This window comes from Macrobrachium rosenbergii, chromosome 55 (genome assembly GCF_040412425.1).
Source record: "Macrobrachium rosenbergii isolate ZJJX-2024 chromosome 55, ASM4041242v1, whole genome shotgun sequence".
Taxonomy (NCBI): Eukaryota; Metazoa; Arthropoda; class Malacostraca; order Decapoda; family Palaemonidae; genus Macrobrachium; species Macrobrachium rosenbergii.
The window spans coordinates 18,070,684-18,092,527 of NC_089795.1; the positions used below are offsets into that span (position 1 = coordinate 18,070,684).

The following is a 21,844-nucleotide window of genomic DNA, read 5'->3' on the forward strand; positions in this document are numbered from 1 at the left end:
AGAAAGCATTGTCGGGGATCAACTCATGGCTATCTGAGAAGAGGGAGTTGGGCAAAGCTGTATTTTGTTCTTCTCCTTCTTGGTTTTCCAAAAGGAGATATGTATTCTATACAACTGGGGAAGCTCCTTCCTTGGGAGTTTCTGCTATATTTGTACATGCAGACTGGCTTGGAGTCCTGTCGTGTGCGGACAAGGTGATTTGAGATGGGGTACAGGAGTTATGCCCAGTGAGATCATTAAGATTTTACATCGAGAGACCCAAAAATATCAGAGGGAATTCTCGTAACCTTTGGTGTTCTGTCAAGAACCCTTTACTTCCTCTCTCCAAGAATGCTGTCTCTTTCTTTTTGGGAGACGTTATTGTAGAGTCTCACTTGGGGATTCAGGAGAATAATTTTTTTTGGAAGACATTATTGTAGAGTCTCACTTGGGAATTCAGGAGAGTAATTTACCGTTGTTAAAGGTAAAAGCACATGAAGTATGTGCAGTAGCCACCTCATTGGCTTTTTAATGCAATCTCTCTCTAGCTACCATAATCCAGTCGACTTATTGGAAGTATTGCTCAGTCTTCACCAACTATTATCTACATGACTTTGAAACTGTGTTCGAGGACTACAGTACACTGGGTCCATTCTCTGCGGCTGGCGTGGCACTAGGAAACGAGGGGTAGGAGTGATCCTCCTATTTCTCTGTCTCCCAGCCTTGATTAGGGTTGTTGAGTTTTTGGGAAGCCAGGGGTACTTAGTACCCGGAGTACCCTCCAGTCTTCGTTTTTAATGGATGGGTAATACAGTATATGTTTTTTAAAGGGTGCACAGGTAATATAATTTTATGGTTGTATGTTAGTCAATGTATATTTTTTGCCCAGGGCAAGGACAGTTGTTGTGTTTAAGCTTTGTCGAGTCATAGAAGCACTCCCAGACCACAAAGCTCCCACTAAAATAGGGACAATCTTGACACTACCGGTCATGTCCCTACGGGTTGAGATGAGCAACGACCAAGAGTCAGTATCTTCCTGCTCTTACTCTCCCCAGGTAAGGTTACAACAAGCATTACCACAATGCTAGCTTTTCTTTTTTATTTCAAATGCATTTATAATGTTTTTTGGAGTAGCACATGTCCATTCTTCCTATCTCCTATCAATGTGGGATTCAGCTATGTAATTTCTTGGTAAGTGTCATATATAAAAATGACATTTTTATAATAAAATAAGGTTTTATATATACTTACCAAGTAATTACATAGCTGTAGTTTCTACTTTAAACGGCAGCTTAAGAATTGAAAATTAGCAGTAGTGCTCTTTGTCAATTCTTAAGCTGCCCTTTAAAGTAGAAACTATAGCTACGTAATTACTTGCTAAGTATATATAAAACCTTATTTTATTACTCGTATAAAAATGTCATGTTTACATCTGGACAGGCGGGTATTCCCCGCATACCTGAGTTTAACAGCCATGTCCAGCTTCATCGTAAGTATTCCTAATGTCAAGAGCCTCAGGTTTGTATAGTTAGGAAAAATACAATTTACTCTCAAAAATTGTGATATTTCGAAAGTTGTGGACATCATATACCTTTGTGTCTGTTCCCCCACCCAAAAACCCCGGTTTCCCAACAGGGTCTCCCTTACCATTTTTAGGTTTCCTTCAATTTTTTCCTTTAAACTTGTGTTATCCAAAAAAACGTGATAAATAGCAATTATTTCATTCCCAATATCAAAACCATATTATGCTGTTTTCGTTGTTTCTTCCTTTTTTTTTTGCGTTTTTATTGTTTTTTTTTTTCTCAGGCAAAATTGGCGTTCCGCGGACATTCACTGGCCCCTGGAAATGAAATAATTGCTATTTATCACGTTTTTGAGGTGACACAGTGTTAAAATAAAAAGTCGAAGGAAATCTAAAAATGGTAACGGGGACCCTGTTGGGAAAAGGGTTTTTGGGTAGGGGGAACAGACACAAAGGTATACGATGTCCACAACTTTCGTAATTCCCGCCACTATACCTGTACATACAAGAGGCTACAACATTTGGATAGTCTGACCTAAGCTACTGCTTACCTACTTAAGAAACATTACTTGTTATTGACAGACTGACCCACCACTCTACATACAGCTACATCATGCTTGTCCCATTGTTCCAATCTTGGGGACCAAAGCTCTGTTCGGACACGTGCTTCGTCACTGGCTGTGACTTAACCTAACTCAACCCAACCTAACCTGACTTGGGGCACTGTACCCTGACCTGGCCGGGGTCTTTGCCCCCCTGGACCCCTACTGTTTAACCCAGTAACTTGAACGTGTGGATAAGTTTGTCCTGTTGTTTCGATCAGGAGGACTAATGATCTGTTCGGACACATGCTTCAGCAGTGGCAATGACGTACCACACAGACCAAAACCCAGTCTAATCTAGAATATTATGTCCTGACCTAACCAAACCCAATCCAACCTAACCTTACTTAGGGTGGTGTGCCCTGACCTGGCCAGGGCTCCCCCCCCCAGACCCCCCACTGTTGTAACCCAGTAATAACTTGAACGCATGGAACGGCTTAGGCTACCCCTCAACGGTAGTAGGTCTAAATCATCATTATTCATTGGGTAATGTTAACCACAGAGAAAGAGAAGTGCACCTCTTACCTTACTCAATATCGCTGCTGTCCAACCACAAGGGTACCAGCCTCGGCTTTTTTTCAGTGATCAGGAGTTCATGGGAATCAGCAGTACTGGGTCAGGGTCCTATTGTTTTAGGCCAGGAAAGTAAATCAGAGACGCGGGTGTCCGGTGGCTTTTGGTTGGATAGACACGTTTTATTAAATCCAGAAATGCCCAAAATGGACACGGAACAGATTCTAACTATTGCTTGAGTTAAATTTGTCAGCAGACACAATAGTAGGGAACACAATTTTATCGTGACACTACAGGTACATCTCGGCTGTCAGCGACGAAAAGGAAGGGTGACTGTGGGTCAGGGTGTGGGTCTATGAATGATACCTATCAGACTTTCTGCTTGGTTAGATGTATTTAATCCATGACCTGAGGGAATGACCCTGGGTCAAGGGGCATACGATCGGATGGAATTAAGTTTCCTGCCATCAGGTTGGGGAGATGTATGACGGCAGCCTTAGGAACTATGGGTTGAGAGGAGCGCCGCACTATGGCCATTTTAAGAACTAAGGGAGAGCGGTGCTGCGTGGCACCATTCACATCAACTGGGTACAGGCAGTCCCCGGTTTACGACAGGGGTTCTATCCCTACACAGTGTCATAAGCCGAAAATCGTCGTAAGCTGAAAAATTGTAGAAAATTGTCAAAAATCCAAAGAAAACCTTCCTTTTAATGCTTTGGGTGCATTGAAAATGATGTACACTGCATTTTTATTGAGTTTTTCATGAAAAAAACTCCAAATTTTGATTATTCTACTGTTTTGGAGCCATATATCTTCCGTCGGATCAGCATCGTAACCCCAGAACATGCGTCGTAATCTGGGAAATAGTTGCTGATGAATATATTTGAAAAGTGTCATAACCTCAGAACATCGTAAGCCGGACCTGTCTTAACCCGGGGACTGCCTGTACTTAGAAAAAGTTACGTTCTGCTGAAAAAATCATCTATCTGCAAATTCAAGCAAACTGGCTAGGTAAGTTACTTTTTGGGTAGATTTTGGCATGTTGAACAACATTTATTCTATTCAGTTTTTCATTTGGAGTCATTGTTAATGAGCTGTAGGCGTGTCCCATGGATAGACAAACTACCCATATTTTGCATGAAGCCTAGGCCTCTTCAGGAAAATTAAGGGCACCCTACTGGTGATCTTCCAGGCCTAGGGTAGCCTAACCGTGTGATAAGTAAATTTTGTGTCAGACCCGCCAACCATATGTCTTTTGTTCCCAAACAAAGAAAACATTCAGTTTTATGTAGGAGTTTGCTTGCAAACGTGAGCTGGAATGGCTGTTAACTTTCAAGCAAGGTCATTAGGCCTAACTACTAACGGAAGGGAGCGGGGGAGCCCCGCCCACTCGTCAGTCTGCACTCCACTTTGCCCTGGGCTGCCATCTTGTGAAGACGTCTCTGTGCTTCTCTGCCCGACTGCTGTTCGCTTTCCTTTTGTTGTTTTTTCTCTGCTATATGATTGTGTTTGATTCTTTGCTCACATTTTCATAATGCAAATCCCTAACTTATAACAGCCTTGGGAGAGGAAACCTTTAATAATTAGGCTTGCCCAGGTAAGAATAAGCCTTGCAATCGGTTCGTCTCCTCCTCTGAAGTAGAGCCACACTCATTTTGCATAACATGCATGAAGCATGATTGCAACCAAACTAGCCCTTGTAGGAGTGTCGAGTCTGACCTTCCGAACAGTGAGTGAGGTTTCCTTGAAAAAAGAAGAAAGATAAGAAAGTTTCCCTGGTGTCATTGCCCTGTTGGGAGAAGTGAAAGTGATTCTGAAGAAGACACTGTAGAAGTCATGAAAGATCGGTCTTCAGGGTTTTACAGTTGTCTTTTTCTCTTAGGGAAAATGACGGATGGTCGGAGACCGGTCATAGATCTCTCTCCCCTGAACCAGTTTGTTCACTAGACCTGGTCCAAGATAGAACCAGTATGATCAGTATTCAGTTCTGTGGACGTGAAGAATGTGGTTGTTCCTACACAAATACAGACTTTTGGTCTTTACATAGGATTTAGCTTGCAGACACGAGCTGGAACCGCCGCTTAACTTTCAGACAAGGTCGTTAACTACCCACGGTAGAGGGGGAGGCCCCACCCACTTGTCGGTCTCTACTCCAGTTTGCTTTTGGCCACTGTTGTGTGAAGACATCTCTGTGCTTCTCTGCCTGACTGCCTTTTGCTTTCTTTTGTGTTGTTTTTTGTCAATATATTTTTTTGTGATTGCTGTTCGTGATATAATTATTTACAGACCAGTCAATCACTAGCCTTTTGAAGAGAAAACTGCTGGGCTAGGTGCTGTCAATGGAAGGACAGATTGTGTATTCGGTTTCTTTCTTTTTTGAGGTTGATTCTCATTTATTATCATATATTATTGTATGTCACACTGACATGAGTGTAATCAACAATTTAACCTGAATTCTTTTTTCAGGTGTTGTGGAGGCCAAGGGTCTTGGGGAATTATGTGCCTCTTGAGGCCTCTAGAGAGCTGAGTGTCTTTTGACTTGAAAATCACTCATAGGCTTGAAGGGCTTGCTAATATCTGCTCTGATCATGCCTTGGACGACTTATCAGCCACAGTGTCTGCTAGCTGTAGGACTGCTCCTGCTCCCTTGGTAACCTCTCATGTAGTATCAGGATTGAGTTCCCAGGTACTGCTGTGTACATCATGTGTGAGTGATGTTCTCTACACGCTGTTGCTGAAGGCATGCTTGGCGAATTCAAGAGGAGAAGGAAGTCGTCATTGTTGTCTTCGTTCTTTCGTCTTTTTGTCGAGAGCTGTCACCTCCTTCTCTCTTCTTTTTCCAAGCTGGCAAACAGAAGAAGAGAAAGGTTGCCTCGTGCTCCCATATACTATTACTAACCCCTGTAGCTTGCCTACCTGGACCACTGGTGCCAGTCTACCGGTACCAGGCCTGGTGTCCGCCAACTGTACTGTTGTTCCTCTGCTCCCATTGCCTTGCGCATGGGTGCAATAGCTACCTGGGGTTTTCCGGAACCCTGGTATACCGGTACCGGCACCAGGCCTAGTCTCTCGCCAGTGGTACCATGGTGCCTCTGCTCCCATTGCTGAACACATGGATGCTGTCACTACCCAGGGCTCTTCAGGCCACCGTTGTACTGGCACCACCCTGGTAGGCTTCCTACCCAGGCCTTCGATGCTGCTGCTCCTGTTGCTGAGTGCCCTTGTGCAGCCACTACCCAGGGTTCTTTGAACCCTCATGGTACTGGCACCAGCCTGGTAGGCTTCCTACCCAGGACTTCTGTACTGCTGCTCCTGTCACCGAGCACATGGATGCAACCGCTACCCAGGGTTCTTCGGACTTCCGATGTACTGGCACCGGCCCTGATAGACTTCCTACCCTGGCCTTCAGTACTGCTGCTCCCATAGTTGAGTGCTGGTTGGGGCCCCATACCTTTACCAGCCCCGCTCTGGTGTAGACCCTGTGCCATTACCAGCCCCAGTAGCCTGTCTACTGGGGTCAGCAAGGGTCCTTGGTCTACGGACCCAGTTCGAGCTGCCAGCGCATGCCAGTAAGAAAAGGAGCAAAGAGCATGCAGGTGTTCCCTCCCCCCTCCCACTTTTCAAGAGAATGGTCCAGAGGTCCTGGTACGGTGGTCCAGCGACCGCTTTGGTCAATTGGGCAAGGCAAGAGGGGGAGCCCCTGCTCAGTCTTCTTCCCTTGTAGAAACCTCAGCTTCTAAGTAGAATGAAATATGCTCACAGGACAGCCCTTGCTTATGTTCGTGTGAGTGGGAACGCTCTCCCTGAGACAGGCAGACATCATCATTGCAGGTAGATGACTGCCCACAACCTTGTTTACGTGTTAGGACTTCGGTCTTTGGCAGGGAGGGCAAGGGTGTTCACGATCTCTCTCTTGTTCCCTCCTCATCAGAATTTTATTTCGGGAGACAGGAGCCGGACGGGTTCAGGGCTTGGGACCAGAAACGTTCTCGTAGGCAATGGTTAAGTGCTTAGGCCTTTGCAAGGCACTGCAGCCTGACCTTAGGGTCAAGTTGGCCCTTCCCCTTCGGTTAGAGAAAGTCCCAGACTTCCTCAACTCCTTATAGGGGTACCCAGACTTCTACCCAGGCAGAAGACAGAGGATTGGGGGGGTGGTTTGTGCGGCAGTCTTTCCCAGTTGCTGCCAGTGGGTGTGGCACCTGTTGAGCCACTGGGCAAGTTTGGCAGCATGTGTAAGTATGGGTAGAGGATGCCCATCAGATGCTTTTCTGCTAACCTTAGATCCTTCGTCATCTCTCACCCTCTTTCCGGTCCGGTTCCAAACGTTCGTTCCTGGCTCATGGAAGGACCTCACCTTGTGGGAAGAGGTGAAAGAACTCTGGGAGTCTTCTACCCCTATTCCCAATGAATCGGTTCATTCACCAGAACCGGCCCTAGATGGAACATTCCATTTCTGTTCTCAATTCCACCAGAAGGGTGACTTCTTGCTGTTTGGGGATTTGAGGGATGTGTATGCTCAATGCCTACCCATTGGTCCTCCCACAGTGCAGAAGTTCCTGTCTTGGCAGGAACAACCCTCTCAGCAGTGACACATTGTTCTGGTTCATCTGTCACCGTTGTAGATTTGGTCCCTCGGACTGCTTTACCTCCGTCCCTTTTGCGGAGGATGAAGGTGGCTGGGTCTCCAGTGAGAGACCCACCTCACTCTCATCTTCCTCTGTGGGAGAAAGCGAGGAGAGAGCTAGCTTGGTAGCTAGATGGCAGGAACCTCTCTTTAGGAGTGCTAGTGGACACTCCCCCTCGTGAGGTGCTCTTGTCTTTTGGGTGCATCTGTTAGAGATGGGACACGCACCTGAAAGAATGTTCGTTCAGCAGTGTGGGACCTGAACGACATACAACTCCACATCAGTGGCCCAAAACTCAAGGCAACCATTTTAGCCCAGCTGGTTAAAATAGCTATTATACCATAGTGTTGACAAGCGACAACACTATAGTATAATAGCATATGTCAACAAGCAGGGAGGACTCATGTCCTTCCAGCCGCAAGGCTGACAGTGCAGTTACATGAGTGGGCAGTAGGACACTTGGTGGAGCTGTCAGCCTGGTACATTCTGGGGTTTCAGATGGGGTGGCAGACAAGCTTAGTCAACAAAGTCTGCTGATAGGGATGGAGTCCTTACACCAAGACATTGCAGAGAGGCTCTCCGAATTATGGGGAGCCACAGCCATGATCTCTTTGTAACCAGTATGACAGAAGTTACCGGAGTACAGCTCATTTGTGCTGGACTGTGGGTTATGCTTTCTTTGAGTCAAATTCTTTTTCTCTCTCTGAGAGAAATAGTGTGCCAATCCTTCATGTGGCTTGGTGTTTGCTCCTTGTCTTCCAGTCTAAGGACTGTGTTGACGGGCAGAAACAAGTTTAGAGTGTTCTTCCTGCTTTCCCATGGTCGGATGATTGTAGAAACAGGTGATCACTTCTACCCATCTCAGTGCAATACTTTGTTCTCAAGGACTTTTGGCTTTTGTTACCCAGTCTACGGGTCAGGCTAGGTCAGCTGACGATCCATGAGTGTTCTTATTTTCCCTTGGTTAGGCAACAAGGGTGATAGGGTAACAATTCAGTTCTTCCCCAGATGTCTTTCAGGATCGCACAGGGAGGGGTTTGCATGGCCTGTTTGTGCTGCTCATTTGTTTCTGAATTTTCAGTTTTTAATTGAGTTTTTAGGGCACCAGAAGCTCTTGTACCCAGTTCTTACATGGCCGGACAGCCATGGTGACCGGGTAGCATTTCAACCTGTCTGCGACTCTTCGGGCCTGTTGGAGAGGCGTTAGCACGAATCACTGCAGGAAGTCTTGATAAGCTTCCAGCATTTGGTCCTTTTCTTAGGAAGAGGACCGATTGGCTCGTGCTATGGTACTGTTGTACCTGCAGTTTTCTGCATGGGTGCAGCTGTTGCCTTGGGCCTGGCCAATTCCCAGCCTGGCCATTCCCTGAGATCGGCTGATACCCAGGCCAGCCAACACCTGGGCCAGTTGATCCCTGGGTTAGCTGGCCGATGCCCAAGCCTCCCTGTCCCTGGAGTACTGATACAGTCAAGCCTTCCATACCACTGGTCTGGGATTCCCTGAAGTTACTTGTGCTTCATGCATAGGTGCAATTGCTATCCAGGCTGACTGACCTGGTCAAGGCTCTCGGATTGCCTGTCTGAGACCCTCCTGCTTCTACCCTTGCTCTTTGCAGGGGTGCAACGACTATCTGGGTCTCCGAGACCCAGGGGTGCCGGTCCAGCCTAGCTAGCCAAGCTATCTAGGCCAGCCAAGGTACCTCAACTATCTTTACAGAATCTTTGGCTTGCAGGGTTCCAGGGAAGTGACAGGGGTTGTGCAGTCCTGTCATCCTGAATTATGAGGAAGTACGTATACGTGTATTGGTCTTAGAACCAGTTGGGTTATATGCCCAAGTGGGGAGCAATCCTGTGTGGGTTTCTCAACAGGGCTCCTCCTTCAGGAGGGGTGTCTCGGGTTTGTCAGTGCTTGGAATGGTCCCTTAGGTTTGTTTTTCCATGAAAAATGCAAAAATTGCTTTATTTTTGTCAAGACAGCTGTTCATTTAACTGCCATTATGGGGAACCAAGGTGATAACACACCAGGTAGCTAAGTATGGCATACTTCATTATCGCATGTTAAAATTTCATGCAAGTTATTATGAAAATGACAAGTACTGTATTCATTCTGAACAAGATTCTTTGGCATAATTTTTACCATGAGATATTCTAGGACTATGTGTTAGTATCAGTTCTGATGGTCTTGGTAGAAGTAACAGAGCCTTTCCATTGGGTATAGTATTATAGTACTGTCATTTTCTTTTGTCTCAGGGCTATTCTTCAGTGCTACTAAAACAATTTGATGTAGATATTTGTTTTGGTGTGCTTTCCAAACATGTACTCCTCTCCTTCAAGCTTAGAAAATGTGAAATAGGTGGTTCCAAGATGTTCCTTCAATATTGTAGATCAGATGGAAAATTTTGGAGACATGCATCTTGTCGTTATTCTGTTTCCGAAAAAGTTGAGAATTTCATGGTGGTTAAGGGCAAGGATTGAATAATTTGGAAGAAATTAAATTTCTTTCATAAAAAATGCTCTACGACCACTACATATTAAAGAAGATTGTTCCAGGAGTCTTCATTATGGCAAAGGTATTTGCCAAATTTTTTTTTTAAATATTTTATGGTTTGGTGAGCATTTGTACTATAATATTGTATTCATTGTAAAGATGTGAGTGGGAAGAATTTTCCTTTTTCTGCAAGAAATCTCTTGTTCTTCCTGTCTTTTTAATGGTGATTAGGCAAATTCAGTGCTTTTGTGGCTGCATGATGATAAGATTAGATGTAAAATCCTAATCCTTTTTCTGTTTTTATACAATCTGCTTGCCGTACAGCTGTAACAAAATCATATTGGAAGCATTAACTCCACATTGTAATAAGATTATGTTCAATGTGCAAGAGACTTGACAAGTTATTTCAAGTTGACCAAACATCCTTTTATTGGCTAATAACGTCTCCCAAGTTGCAGATACCTAAATTAGCTGGAAAGTTTTCATTGAGTTAACCAGTGTTCTTCAGGTCAGCCATTATATTCCTCAAGTATTTCTTTATTAGAATTAATGGGAGCATATAATAAATTACTCTTTATTAGGTAGTGTGGGCTAGGATACAGGTAAAAATTCCTTGTAAATAGATTGGGTAAACTTGGGAGGGAAAATTATGATTAATCATTTGCTTTGAAGCCAAAATAATAAGTTAAGTTATAAGTTAGGGAATTTAGCTAACCATAGTTAGCTAAATTCCCGCAGTTTCCTTTTATGTTGTTTTAATGGTTTTTCTTCCTTTTGTGACTTGGCTAATTTTTGTTTAATAAGCCTTAAGCACTAAGAGCAAACACCTACTCCTTAAATGACACCTTCCTATGCCTGAGAATGTTTCCAAGCAAATATTTTGAATACGAAAAGTATGTGCTCAGTATTGTATCATACAGTTATGTATCAAAACATTAGGAAATTTATCAGATCTGTACTGTTGTTATCAAGCTCTTTATTTTACAGGGGATAGGGAGCTTGTTATTCAAAAATGTCAGAAGAACTACTTGGGTGGGGGGAGACAAGCACTCCCCTTGAAGAGAATTTTGAAGATGAAATTGACATAAAGAAATTCAGAACCCAGAGGAATCAGCGAGAGAACAAGAAAGGTGGAGCCTTTCAAGTAAGTCTGAACATTGTATTCTTTTGTGGTGTAATTTGTGCTATTATGTAAAAGTGTTTCAAGAAATGTATTATTGTTCCTACGCAATATACAAACCATCGGTCTTTACAATAGGAATATACTTCAGCACAGCTGGAGACTGGCCGTTTAACTTTAAATGAAGACAACAATGATGGCTCCCTTCTCCTCTTCTTGAATTTGCCGAACGTGCCTTCGGCAGTAGCGTGTAGAGGAGAACGTCACTCAGAGGTGATGTATACAGCAGTACCTGGGAACTCAATCCCAATAGTGCATGAGAGATTACCAAGGGAGTAAGAGCAATCCTACAGCCAGCAGAAATTGTAGCCGGTAAGTCTTCCCAGGCATGGTCAGAGCAGATACTGGCAAGCCCCTCAAGCCTGGGAGTGATCATTAAGTTCAAAAGACACTTGACTCTCCTGAGAGGTCTAGCTAATTGAGGAACCCATGCATATTTCTGGTAATAGATTAGACCTCATATTCACAGATGTTCCAGCTATTGTGAAGTCGAAGGTCTGTGAGTATATGGGCACTTCCAATCACAGCGCCATGTAGATGGACATATCTATCAATCAGTATACTGTATTCCTAAATCCACCATTGGGAAAACAGTCTGGCTGAAATTAGAGCCAGGTGGGATCACATTATTGAAACATGTCAGGCATTTAATATTTCAGATGCTATATCAGATCCAGATCCCAAGAAGTTAAATGAAATGCTGATGGCTATTTTAGTAAGGTTTGTCCCTAGAAAAGTCAACAAAATCAGGACAGATGACCTGCCATGTTTTGATGATACATTTTGATGAATTTACCATGACAGACAGACCAAATTTAACACATAGAGACAAAATCATTTACATGAAAATTACACCATTTTTGTCAAGTGTTGCAAGTAAAATTTATATAGCTGAGAGAAATGACAATAATTCCTTAAAGAGGAAACTTGAAGGAGTTACTCAGCCTCATCTGTGATGGACCAAATTGGCTTCATCTATCTTTGGGTCAGGTACATCTTCCATTCCTCCACACTAACAGATTATGGTAGATTGGTTACTGGCCCTAGGGAAAGGCTGAATTAATTCATTGAGCTTTTGAAGATAAGGAATCAGCTGAGAATGTCCCTCTCCCTGATACTTCTCATCCTGAACGTATAAGTGACTTACCAAGTAATTACATAGCTAACGTTTCTAGCGTCGCCAGCTAAAATTTGAAACTCGTGGTAGAGATTCTTTTGTTTTGGTATAGGTGACTAACCCCTTTCACTTTCAGGGAAGAAGAGGAACAGTTGAGAAAATGACTTCAGTTTGTTTCTGCCGGCTTACGGCGTAATTTGTGAGCAGATGGATTTGGAACTCAATACTTTGTTGGTTTTCTTGTTGTATATTGATTAGTGAAGTATTTTTGCTTTCAGTAGCCTTTCGGCAAGTAGTTAGTTAGGTTTTTTATTATAAAACCTTGGAAGTTCACAGATTTGACTTCTTGATTGTGATTTTGTACTTTATTCTTGACTTGTTCAGTGACAATGTCAGACACAAGTACTACTAGCACTCAGTATCGCAGCGAAGGCTGTAATACGAGATTAACCTCAGCTAAATATGATTCTCATACTTTGTGCACGACTTGCATAGGTCTGGTTTGCTCAATAGATAAACCATGTACTGAGTATGAGGGTTGGGACCCAAAACAGTGGAAGACTTTGAGTTCTCATCTCTCAAAGGTAGAGAGGGATAGAAAGAGAAAAGCGACATTTAGCATGGTAAAGACTGTAGCTAGTCAGGAGTCTGCTAGGTCTTCTGTGGATGTGCTTATTGTATCTTTACCTGTAATTTCTCCCATTCCCTCCTCTTCAGTTGTACAACCTGATCCTTTACCCAGCTCTCTCTCGCTCCCAACCTCAATGCCATTACCAGTCTGAAGTCTAAATTTGTTCTTGGGTTTGAGTTACTAGTGAACACAGTGTTTCAGGTAGGGGCTTCAGTGCTTTCCTTGATGGAACATAAAGTGAGTGACACTAGTGAAGTGTTAGTGGAGGAGCTGTCTGCCCGTCCCGCCGATTCTCCTAGGCGAAGGTCCCTGGCATACTCCCCTAAACTTGGGAGAAGCCATACCGGAGGCCCAGGGGAGGTTGGTGGTGTTTGCCCATGGGTAGTTGGCCTTCATTCGCACCTGTTGTAAAGTCCCGGGTTACAACAGTGCAGGACAGCCAATGGAAAGGCTTCTTTTCAGAGGCTTACCATCTTTCTTGTAGTTCAGAGGCTTCCAGCCGCGAACAGAGGTGCCAGTGGTGCTTTAGTGATGTGTCAAGACCATTGAAAAGGTCTGCGGTGGAGGTGTCTTGCTCTCCTCAGGCGCCATGCAAGGTGAAGGGGTTGCTGCTGTCTTGCAGTTTTTGGGCTAGCCCGGAGCACTTTTTCCCCGATCCTTCTCCTGACGTTCGCCGACGCAAGCGCCTAGCGGTGCAATTAGCGCAGCAGTGTCAGAGTGCTTGTCTCTGGAACCTTCTCTCAATGTTTCTAGATGCAAGTGTCTAGTGGTGCCAGTTGGCACAGCGGAGTGGTTTTCTCCTGCTCCTTCTCCTGACGCTTCAAGGTGCAAGCACCCAATGGTGCCAGTTAGCGCAGCAGCTCCCATGCACCAGTTGGCTTCCTAGCTCCCGGTAGCACCCATTGGCACCCTAGCTTCCTTTGGCACTTGAGCGTTCTTTGGCACCAGAGCAGTCTGTAGCTGTCAAGTGCTCAGTGTCTGCTGAGCAGCCAGAAGCTTCTGAGTGCCCATTAGTGCCTGCTCGCTCAGAGAATCTTCGTGTAGTGACGTCTGATTATCCTGGCTCTCCTTTTAAGGGCTCAACACTAGTCCAGTCAGTAACATTGCCTTCTCTTTTGCAGCAAGCTTTGATATTGTCGTGTTTGGATCTGTCTCTTGCCCCCATTCAGCAACGTTTAGATGACATTTTAGGGTTTTTAAGGAAACCTTCTTCGTCTGTGCAACCTGCTGAAGATTTGTTGTTGTTTCCGGTGTCATTGGTTGAGGGTGATGTGGATAAGGAGCCCGAGGAAGATTCTCCTTCTGCTTATGCTGCTCTGTTGCAGTTTCTTCTTCACAGCTTTTCCACCTTTTTCTCCCCGGCTGCTCCATCTTCGCCTTCTCTCCACCTCTGCAAGGAAAGCACTAAGTGAAGTTGATACTTAACTTTTGGATAAAAGGGAAGGCTTGTTTCAGTTATCCCCCTACAAGGCTACTGAATAGAAGATATCAGTGTTATGCCACTGGAGAAGCTCCTTCCTTGTGGGTCCCTGCCTCCTCCCAGGGGGACTCTTCAGTCTGATTGACTCTTCCCATTGGTCAGCCTTTTCAGCAGCTGAGATAATGTTCTCTGCAGCCAAGCTTGACCATTTGCTGAAGAATATGTTTTAAGATTTTCAAAGTGGTCAGCTTTTTAGACTAGACAGTGGGCGCTCTAGCTCATAAGATTCCGGAACACCCTACTGTACTGTTGGATTATCTTCAGATTTTCTTGGGGTCCTCTCCTTTGCAGATAAGGGGTTAGAGACGGTTCTCGTGAATTGGCCTCTCTGTACACCATGGGGATTTTAAAGAAGAGGTAGCTTTGCTGCTCTTACACCTTGAAGGGAGTCACCACAGTTCAGAAATCTGCCCTTCTCATCTCCCCTCTGGTACATGAGTTTTTGTTCCCACAGTCAGTGGTGAATAATATTGCTTCATCTTTACAAAAGAAGTCGACACGGGATCTTTTGGTATATTCCTCAAGGCATCATAAGGAGCTTCCATCTTTTAGCTTCAAGACATCCTCTCTGCAACCCTTTCCTTTCATGAGAACAAGCAAAGGGTTCAACCGAGAGGTCGTATGAATGTGCGTTTGATCCGACACGATATACAATCCATCAGTCCTTTACATTAGGAATTACTTACGGTGAAGCTGAACACAGACGTTAAACTCTTGAACAAGGTGGTTAGATGGTAACTACCGTCAGGTAGGCAGGCATACCCTCCTGCCCGGATGTAAGCATTCCAGTTTGCTTTCAGCCATCATGCGTTGCAGATGTGTTTTCGGATCCCTTTGCCTGACTGTCGTTAAGCTCGTTATTATCCCGGTGGGATCTTTATGTGTTTGTGTGTATATATTGCGTGTGTTTGATATTAATTAATACAAACCCACAATTTGTGGTAGCCTTGCATAAGCTGTCGTTCCCCTGCATCTGTCTTGGGTTTGATGACCAAGGGCATATTTAGGGGGCGTAACCGAATGGTAATGCTTCTCTTCCAGTAGCCCTTTATTTAGATACTGAAGACGTTCCCCTGTACATTAGGAAGTATTAGATTGGGACATATCTTCGCTCCCTAACATTGATCAGGATGTAAGAGCTCGCTTCCCTTCTTGGGCTTCCGCCCTCCATGTACAAGGGCATGACTACTTCCTTCGGACTTGAGCTAAGTGTTGTTTTCACCGCCTGTGGTATAGAGAGTTGCGGGGGGGAGGTTGCTGGCGTCATGGTAAGTTTCGCTTCCGCGGCACCCTAGGTGGCCTCCCCTCCTTTCTTCTCTCTACCTGTAGGTTCTTCCTTATCTCTCCTTCGCCCTCTTCACTCGCTCGTCAGGCGAAGACTGTTAGCCGGGGGGGGGACTGCAGGCAGACAGGCAACCTCTCTAGGGGCCTCCTCTCACTGTGTCAGGCAGTTCCCCTCCTAGCATCTTTGCTTTTTCTTTCAGGTTGACAGTGAGCATCGCAGGCACAGCAGTAGTTGGCTGGATCTCGGTTGGGATATCTTTGCATGAAGGAGTCCCGACATCAATTCAGTGTTGCTTTGGGATCGATCACAGCACCTGGTTGGAATGGCAGTTCCACGTCGGGATCGTTCTGACTCTGTTCCCGCCAGTGTGTATCGATCGCTGTCATTGCTGGCCTTCATGTATGCTGTGGCACTGCCTCTGGTGTATATGTGGTCCATCTGCTCCTGCTGTTTCCTGTGTTATGCTCCTGTTAACTTGACAACAGTGTCTGGGCAGCTCTTCCTGGTCTCCTGTCGCAGCCATCCTGATTGTTGCTGTCGCTGTTGGTGACTTTCATGTGACATACCTGGCCGTTGCTGTAGTTCCTGCCTTCTGAACCGCTTCCGTAGCTCCTGTATCAGATGTGCTGATTGTGCCTGCTGCTTCTCCTGGTGGTTGTGTCCTGGGCCACTTCTGTTGTGTGTGCCTAGCTGCCCTGGAGGTTACGATGTTTTGTGTCCATCATCCTGTAGAAGATGTGGGAGTGAAAGTGAAGGAAGCCGCCCTGTGGAATTGATGTTCCTGGCCGTTGCTGTAGCTCCTGCCCTCCGAACGGCTTCCATAGCTCCTGCATTGGCTGTCCTGATCATGCCTGCTGCTTCTCCTGGTGGTCATGTTCTGGGCCGCTTCCGTTGTGTTCCTGCCTAGCTGCCCTGGCGGTTACGATGTTGCGTGTCACCATCCTGTAGAAGATGTCGGAGTGAAGGTGAAGGAAGTCGCCCTGTGGAAGTAGCTGCCGTCTTCTTCAACTTATCTTCGATTTTGTCATCTGCTGCCTCTTCCCTTCCTCTCCTGAGTTTCGAGGGGATCCTGGGAACCGGATGGACCTCCATCGGACGAAGGAGAGGAAGGTTGCTTCTTTCCCCTTGATGCCCTTGGATGTCTAGGGACTACCTCCTTCCAAGGAGACAGTTGGTTCTTCCCGACCTTCAGGTTAGGAAACCGATTCGCATACCCCTGGGTTTTGTGTTTTGGGAGCCATGGGCAAGCAGACCTCGGTTTGCGTTCCCATTCCCAGTCCTAGTGGTTCCGCCTCTAAGAAGGGGGCTGGCGCTTGTTTATGAGCCGATCCGAGTGCTCGAGATTGGAATATCGAGTATCCCAATCTGGTCTGGAGAGTACTCTCCACGGCCTTATTCGGGAGCAGTGTGAGAGAAAGGGCCGAGGCACCCAGGTGTCTCAGCGTTTCCTGCCAGCACTGCAAGCGCTCCCCGAGTGCTTACCAGTGCTCAGTTGGGTTCCTAGCCTGGTATCTTGATCCTGTCGGTTCGAACACCAGAAGAAGCAGGGAAGAGATTCCCTTAGGGAGTCCTGCGGGACTTGTAAGGGACTGACTCTGTATTGGGAGACAGTTTCTCTCGTTGGCTCTTCCTGCCCTCAGATGGGAACCGATTCGCATTCTTCTGTGGGGTCTCGCGTTTTGCAGGCTGCAAGAGCGCACCCTCGTTGCCAGTCTTAGAAGTTTGCGTCTGAGACTGGTTCTGTGCCTGGCTCTTTTCGATTTCTTAGGAAACCGAAAGCAGCCACTCCTGATTTTTGGGAGTCTCATAGGTCGCTCGAATTCTACGAATCACGAGCGCTCTCCTGGTGAGAGACACAGGACGACAGAAAGCCGAGACACCCAGGTGCCTTGGTGCTGAGACACCCAGGTGTCTCGGTGCTGGGACGCCGGGTGTCTCGATACTGCCTGCCAGCTGCTTCGGTTGCTTGGCCAGGTTTCATCCTTGTGTCTCGAACCTTAGGGTTCGAGCATGCAGGATAGCAGACACAGAATTCCCCTTTGAACCTTCTTCTCGAGGGGCCTCGGCCTCGAAGGAGTTTTAGAGTTCAGGAAACTAGCGCTAGTTCATGGGAGACAAGTTCTGCCCTGTCCGGTTCCGATTGTGTTCATGCGTTCGGCTCAGCTCGGCTTGCTCATCCCGCCCAGCCCTTGGTTGCGTTTGCGAGACTGGCTCGGCTCGCCCTGTCTGCCTCCCAGTCCACCACATACCTCCCAGTTTGGTTCGCGCTCGCGTGATCGGCTCGGTTTGGTGCAGCTTGGCTCGGCCCTGCTCGGTTTTTCCGAATCGGGTTCTTGGCTCATTTTGAGTGAACTTTCTGCTCTTTCCAGGAAAGCGCTTTGCCATGGCACAAGCGGTCTTCTTCCCCCGTGTGGCAGTAATCTCCTTCGGTTGATTATCGCTCATGGTCCACCTCTCCTGTTGGTCTTACTGGCAGGACAGGTAAGGTTACTCTTTCTCCTTGCCTGTTCTCTTTTCATCTCGGTTGTTCCAAGAGGCGCGAGATGGACATAGAGAGCTCCGACGAAATTGTCTTAGGAGTTTGGCTGCCTGGCGTGTTTTGGGTGTCTGTTCCCCGATTGTCTCGTAGTACACCCAGGTAGCTGTGGAGGGTTTCTTGGGATCTGACAAGGTCTCCCTCCAAGGAGAGAGGTACAGGAGTTTCACGCTGCAGAAGCAGCAAGGGTCTTCCTCTTCAAGTTACGATTGCCCTCGTTTTTCGGAGAATTCGCGCCAATTCGTCAGCGCGAGGATCCCAGGACAGGACCGCTGCTCCCCCAATGAATAATCTTCATCACTCGCAACCCTTGCAGTTCCCAAGGGGCTGAGAGTGTCTGGGGCTGCCCGGTCCTTGCTTGCGAGAGCATTCTCGACCAGATGAATACTTGTCTTCGGAGAAGAAGTTCAGTCAGGTCAAGACACAAAGCTTCTCCCCTGCCTCGACAGAGTACGAATTCTTCTTGCCTTGGAGGTCTTGCTGACTGCAGTTTGTGGGCAATTCTGGTGCTTGAAGAGGACTTTGTCTGTGGTTTTGTAAGTCCCGAGAATGAATGAACCTTTACTTGGTTCTGCCTTTCTCTTTCAGATGGACAAAGGAGGATCATCCAAAGTCTATCAATCGGCTACAGCTGAAGACAGTCCAGCTAGGTCTTCACCACTTTCGCCAACAGTGCAGCTCTGGCGTGGTGGCCATCTTCTCAGACAATTGCGTGGCAATATCATACCTGAGGAAAGAAGGTGGCACCAAATCACAGCTCTAAATCAATTTGCTCAAGAGATCCTTTGTTGGACTGAAGTCCATCAGGTCACACTGCTCCCTCAGTTTGTGATGGGGAGCAATAACGTAGTTGCAGATGTCCTCAGCAGATCAGATCAGATTATCAGCACAGAGTGGACACTAGCACAAGAGGTGGTAGACCACCTGGTTCACCTTTGGCCAGCAACAGTAGATCTTTTCGCCACAGCTTTCAATTATCACCTTCCAGTTTATTTCAGCCCACATCAAGATCCTATGGCAGTGGGAGTGGATGCTATGCTCCAGAACTGGTCTCACCTGGAGGCCAACGCTTACCCTCCAATTCCTATTCTACAAGAAGTTTTGAACAAGATAAGAATGTCATCTCAATGCAGGGTCACACTCATAGCTCCTTGGTGGCCCCAGGAGTTGTGGATTGATCTGTGGGAGATGTCAGCAGAAGTACCTTCGGTGTAGGAATAATAGAGACACAATATCAGTCCCCACAGTGTCAAAGGTAGCAGATTTTCTGCTTCATTTGGGACATAAGAGGAAGTTTTCAGTCTCTACTATTAAGGGTTACAAAGTGATGTTAGCATCTGATTTTAGATTCTGGTACAAGGATGTATTTGAGGATCCTCTGCTCTCTGATCTTCGTTCATTCAAGGTAGAAGTCTCTAGGAGATCTCTTCACCAGCCCCATTGGGACTTAGATGAGGTTTTGGCAGCTTTACTGGCACCACCTTACGAACCTCTTGGATCAGCTGATCTAAGGTCTTTGATGAAGAAAGCCCTTTCCCTTTTGGCACTGCCTACGACAAAAAGACCTTTTGAGCTTCATGCTCTTTCATCATTTGTGGAAATGACGGGAGAAGATTTGGTAGTTCCATATTTGCCAGAATTTAGAGCAAAAACTGAGACAGAATCCAGACCTCTTCCAAGGGAATATGTGATCCATTCATGAGCTGCACTTGTTGGTGGACAAGAGCCAGACAGGTTTTTATGTCCAGTCAGAGCATTCAGGTACTACTTGGACAGGGTTAAATCAGTAGAGCAGACACCTAGATCTCTATTTGTATCATTACGAAACAATTCACAACCACTTTCCAAGAATGGGCCGTCCTTTTTGCAGGGGGAGGTAATTTCAGGGGCTCAGTCAAGTAGGCAGAATAAGCCTTCTTCTTCTAGTGACAAAGGTCCACATAGTATTAGGGGCTATTCTGCTTCCATGTTATTTTGGTCTGTTTCAATACCGTCAGTTTTAAGTGGTGCTGCATTGAGATCGAATAGTGTTTTTGCTAGTCATTACTTAAGGGATGTACAGTATGTGTATGATTCTGTAAGATCGCTTGGTCCCATTGTTGCTGCTGGCAGTGTGATATGTTAACCTAACCATTCACTCTCTCCCTGTTCCTTGTACCTAGAATAATAGAGGTATGTATGGTTTGGTGAGTTTGGCTCGCATGTAAGGTTAGAGATATGAAAACTGTGTGAATGAGTGTCTCTCATCATCCCAATTGTATGCTGATGTACAACACATAAGAGGCTGCATGAATGAGATGTCAGTGAATGGAGGTCTGATACTTGCCAATACCTGACGGAGAGAGAAAAGGGTTTTATGTCTGTGTTTGGAAGTCAGATACTTGCCAGTTCACATGGCTTATCAGTCATTGCCACTTGCCTTAACTCGAAAACTGGGAGATTGAGCTTTCGGAGTCTGTGAGGAGGGGACATGAGAGAGTGGTTGTCTGACCTGGTCTGGAGCTTAATAGGCCACCTTAGGCAGATGGATTGACATGATGACTAACTGACAATCAGCCACGTTTTCTCTTTCTGCGACATCGCAAGCCTCATTGCCAGAATTACACAACAAGCCTGCTTTGAGTGCCATTAATTGCATCCCACCATCCAATTTTCAATGTTGGGAATCAATCAAATATTAGTTCTGCAGGTTAGTATGAAACAAATGAATTTTCAATTTTACAATTAATTTTTGAATACTTACCTGCAGAACTAATAGGCACCATCCCTCCTCCCCACTTTTGCTTAATAGGGCAGTCAATGCACTTGCTTAAAGAAGGAATGGCTTGGTGCTTAAAGAAGGAATGGCTTGGTGTGGGAGGGAGCTCAGTCGATCCCCCAGCTTTAGGGGGAATCGGGTTGTTTTTACTTTACCAACTGGGAACAAGTGACTGCGGTCTGATTTCATAGAGACCAACTGGCTTGTTGCCTATTGTTTTGGGTCTGAAGTTCCTCATATATATGTATTTATAGGTGTAGGTATGTGGATGTATTATATGTGTATGCATATACATGTAGTATTTTTATGTTTGTATTGAATTTTCAGGATTCAATGTTGGTAAGTTTGTCGCAGGCATATTAGTTCTGCAGGTAAGTATTAAAAAATTAATTTTAAAATTGAAAGTTCATATTACATCAAGAGGACAGAGAAGATTAGAGGCCCAGCAAGGAATCTTTGGTGTTCAGTTAACCCTTTAACGCCGAAGCCCTATTTACAAAAACGTCTCCCGTATGCCGGCGGCGTTCGGTGAGTTAGCGCCGAAGCGGAAAAAAGTTTTTTTAAAAAAATCACAGCACGCTTAGTTTTTAAGATTAAGTGTTCATTTTTGGCTCATTTTTTTGTCATTGCCTGAAGTTTAGTATGCAACCATCAGAAATGAAAAAATATCATTATCATATATAAATATTGGAATATATTACAGCGAAAAAAAAACCTCTTATCTAATTGTATACAAATCGCGCTGTAAGCAAAACGGTTAAAGCTAATGAGTTAATTTTTTTTAGTTGTATTGTACACGAAATTGCGATGATTTTGGTATATAACAAATTTTAAAACGATCAAAGCAACACAGAGAAAATATTATCACAAAATGATGCATGAATTCGTAATGCTCGGACGTAAAAATATGTTTTTTCAAAAATTCACCATAAATCGAAATATTGTGCAAGAGACTCCCATTTGTTGAAAAATGAAGCTAATTGATTGAATATTACTAGACTGTAAGTGTTTTAGCTTACAATTGCAGTTTTCGACCATTTCGGTCGAGTTAAAGTTGACCGAAAGTCAAATTTTTTCTATTTATCATGATTTATATGGAAATATTTCAAAACTGATAAAAGCTACAAC

General features: G+C 45.3%; 1 protein-coding gene across 3 annotated transcripts in view; it reads left to right on the forward strand.

Moving 5' to 3' along the window:
• The window catches only part of LOC136835492 (ATP-dependent RNA helicase DDX54), a 241,468-nt gene that overhangs the window by 11,561 nt on the left and 208,063 nt on the right, over nucleotides 1-21,844 (forward strand). For all 3 annotated transcript variants that reach the window (XM_067099067.1, XM_067099068.1, XM_067099069.1), the window contains exon 2: nucleotides 10,717-10,873. In XM_067099067.1, the coding sequence (XP_066955168.1) occupies nucleotides 10,742-10,873 (132 nt within the window). In that variant the 5' untranslated portion in view covers nucleotides 10,717-10,741. The remainder of the gene's footprint in view (nucleotides 1-10,716; nucleotides 10,874-21,844) is intronic.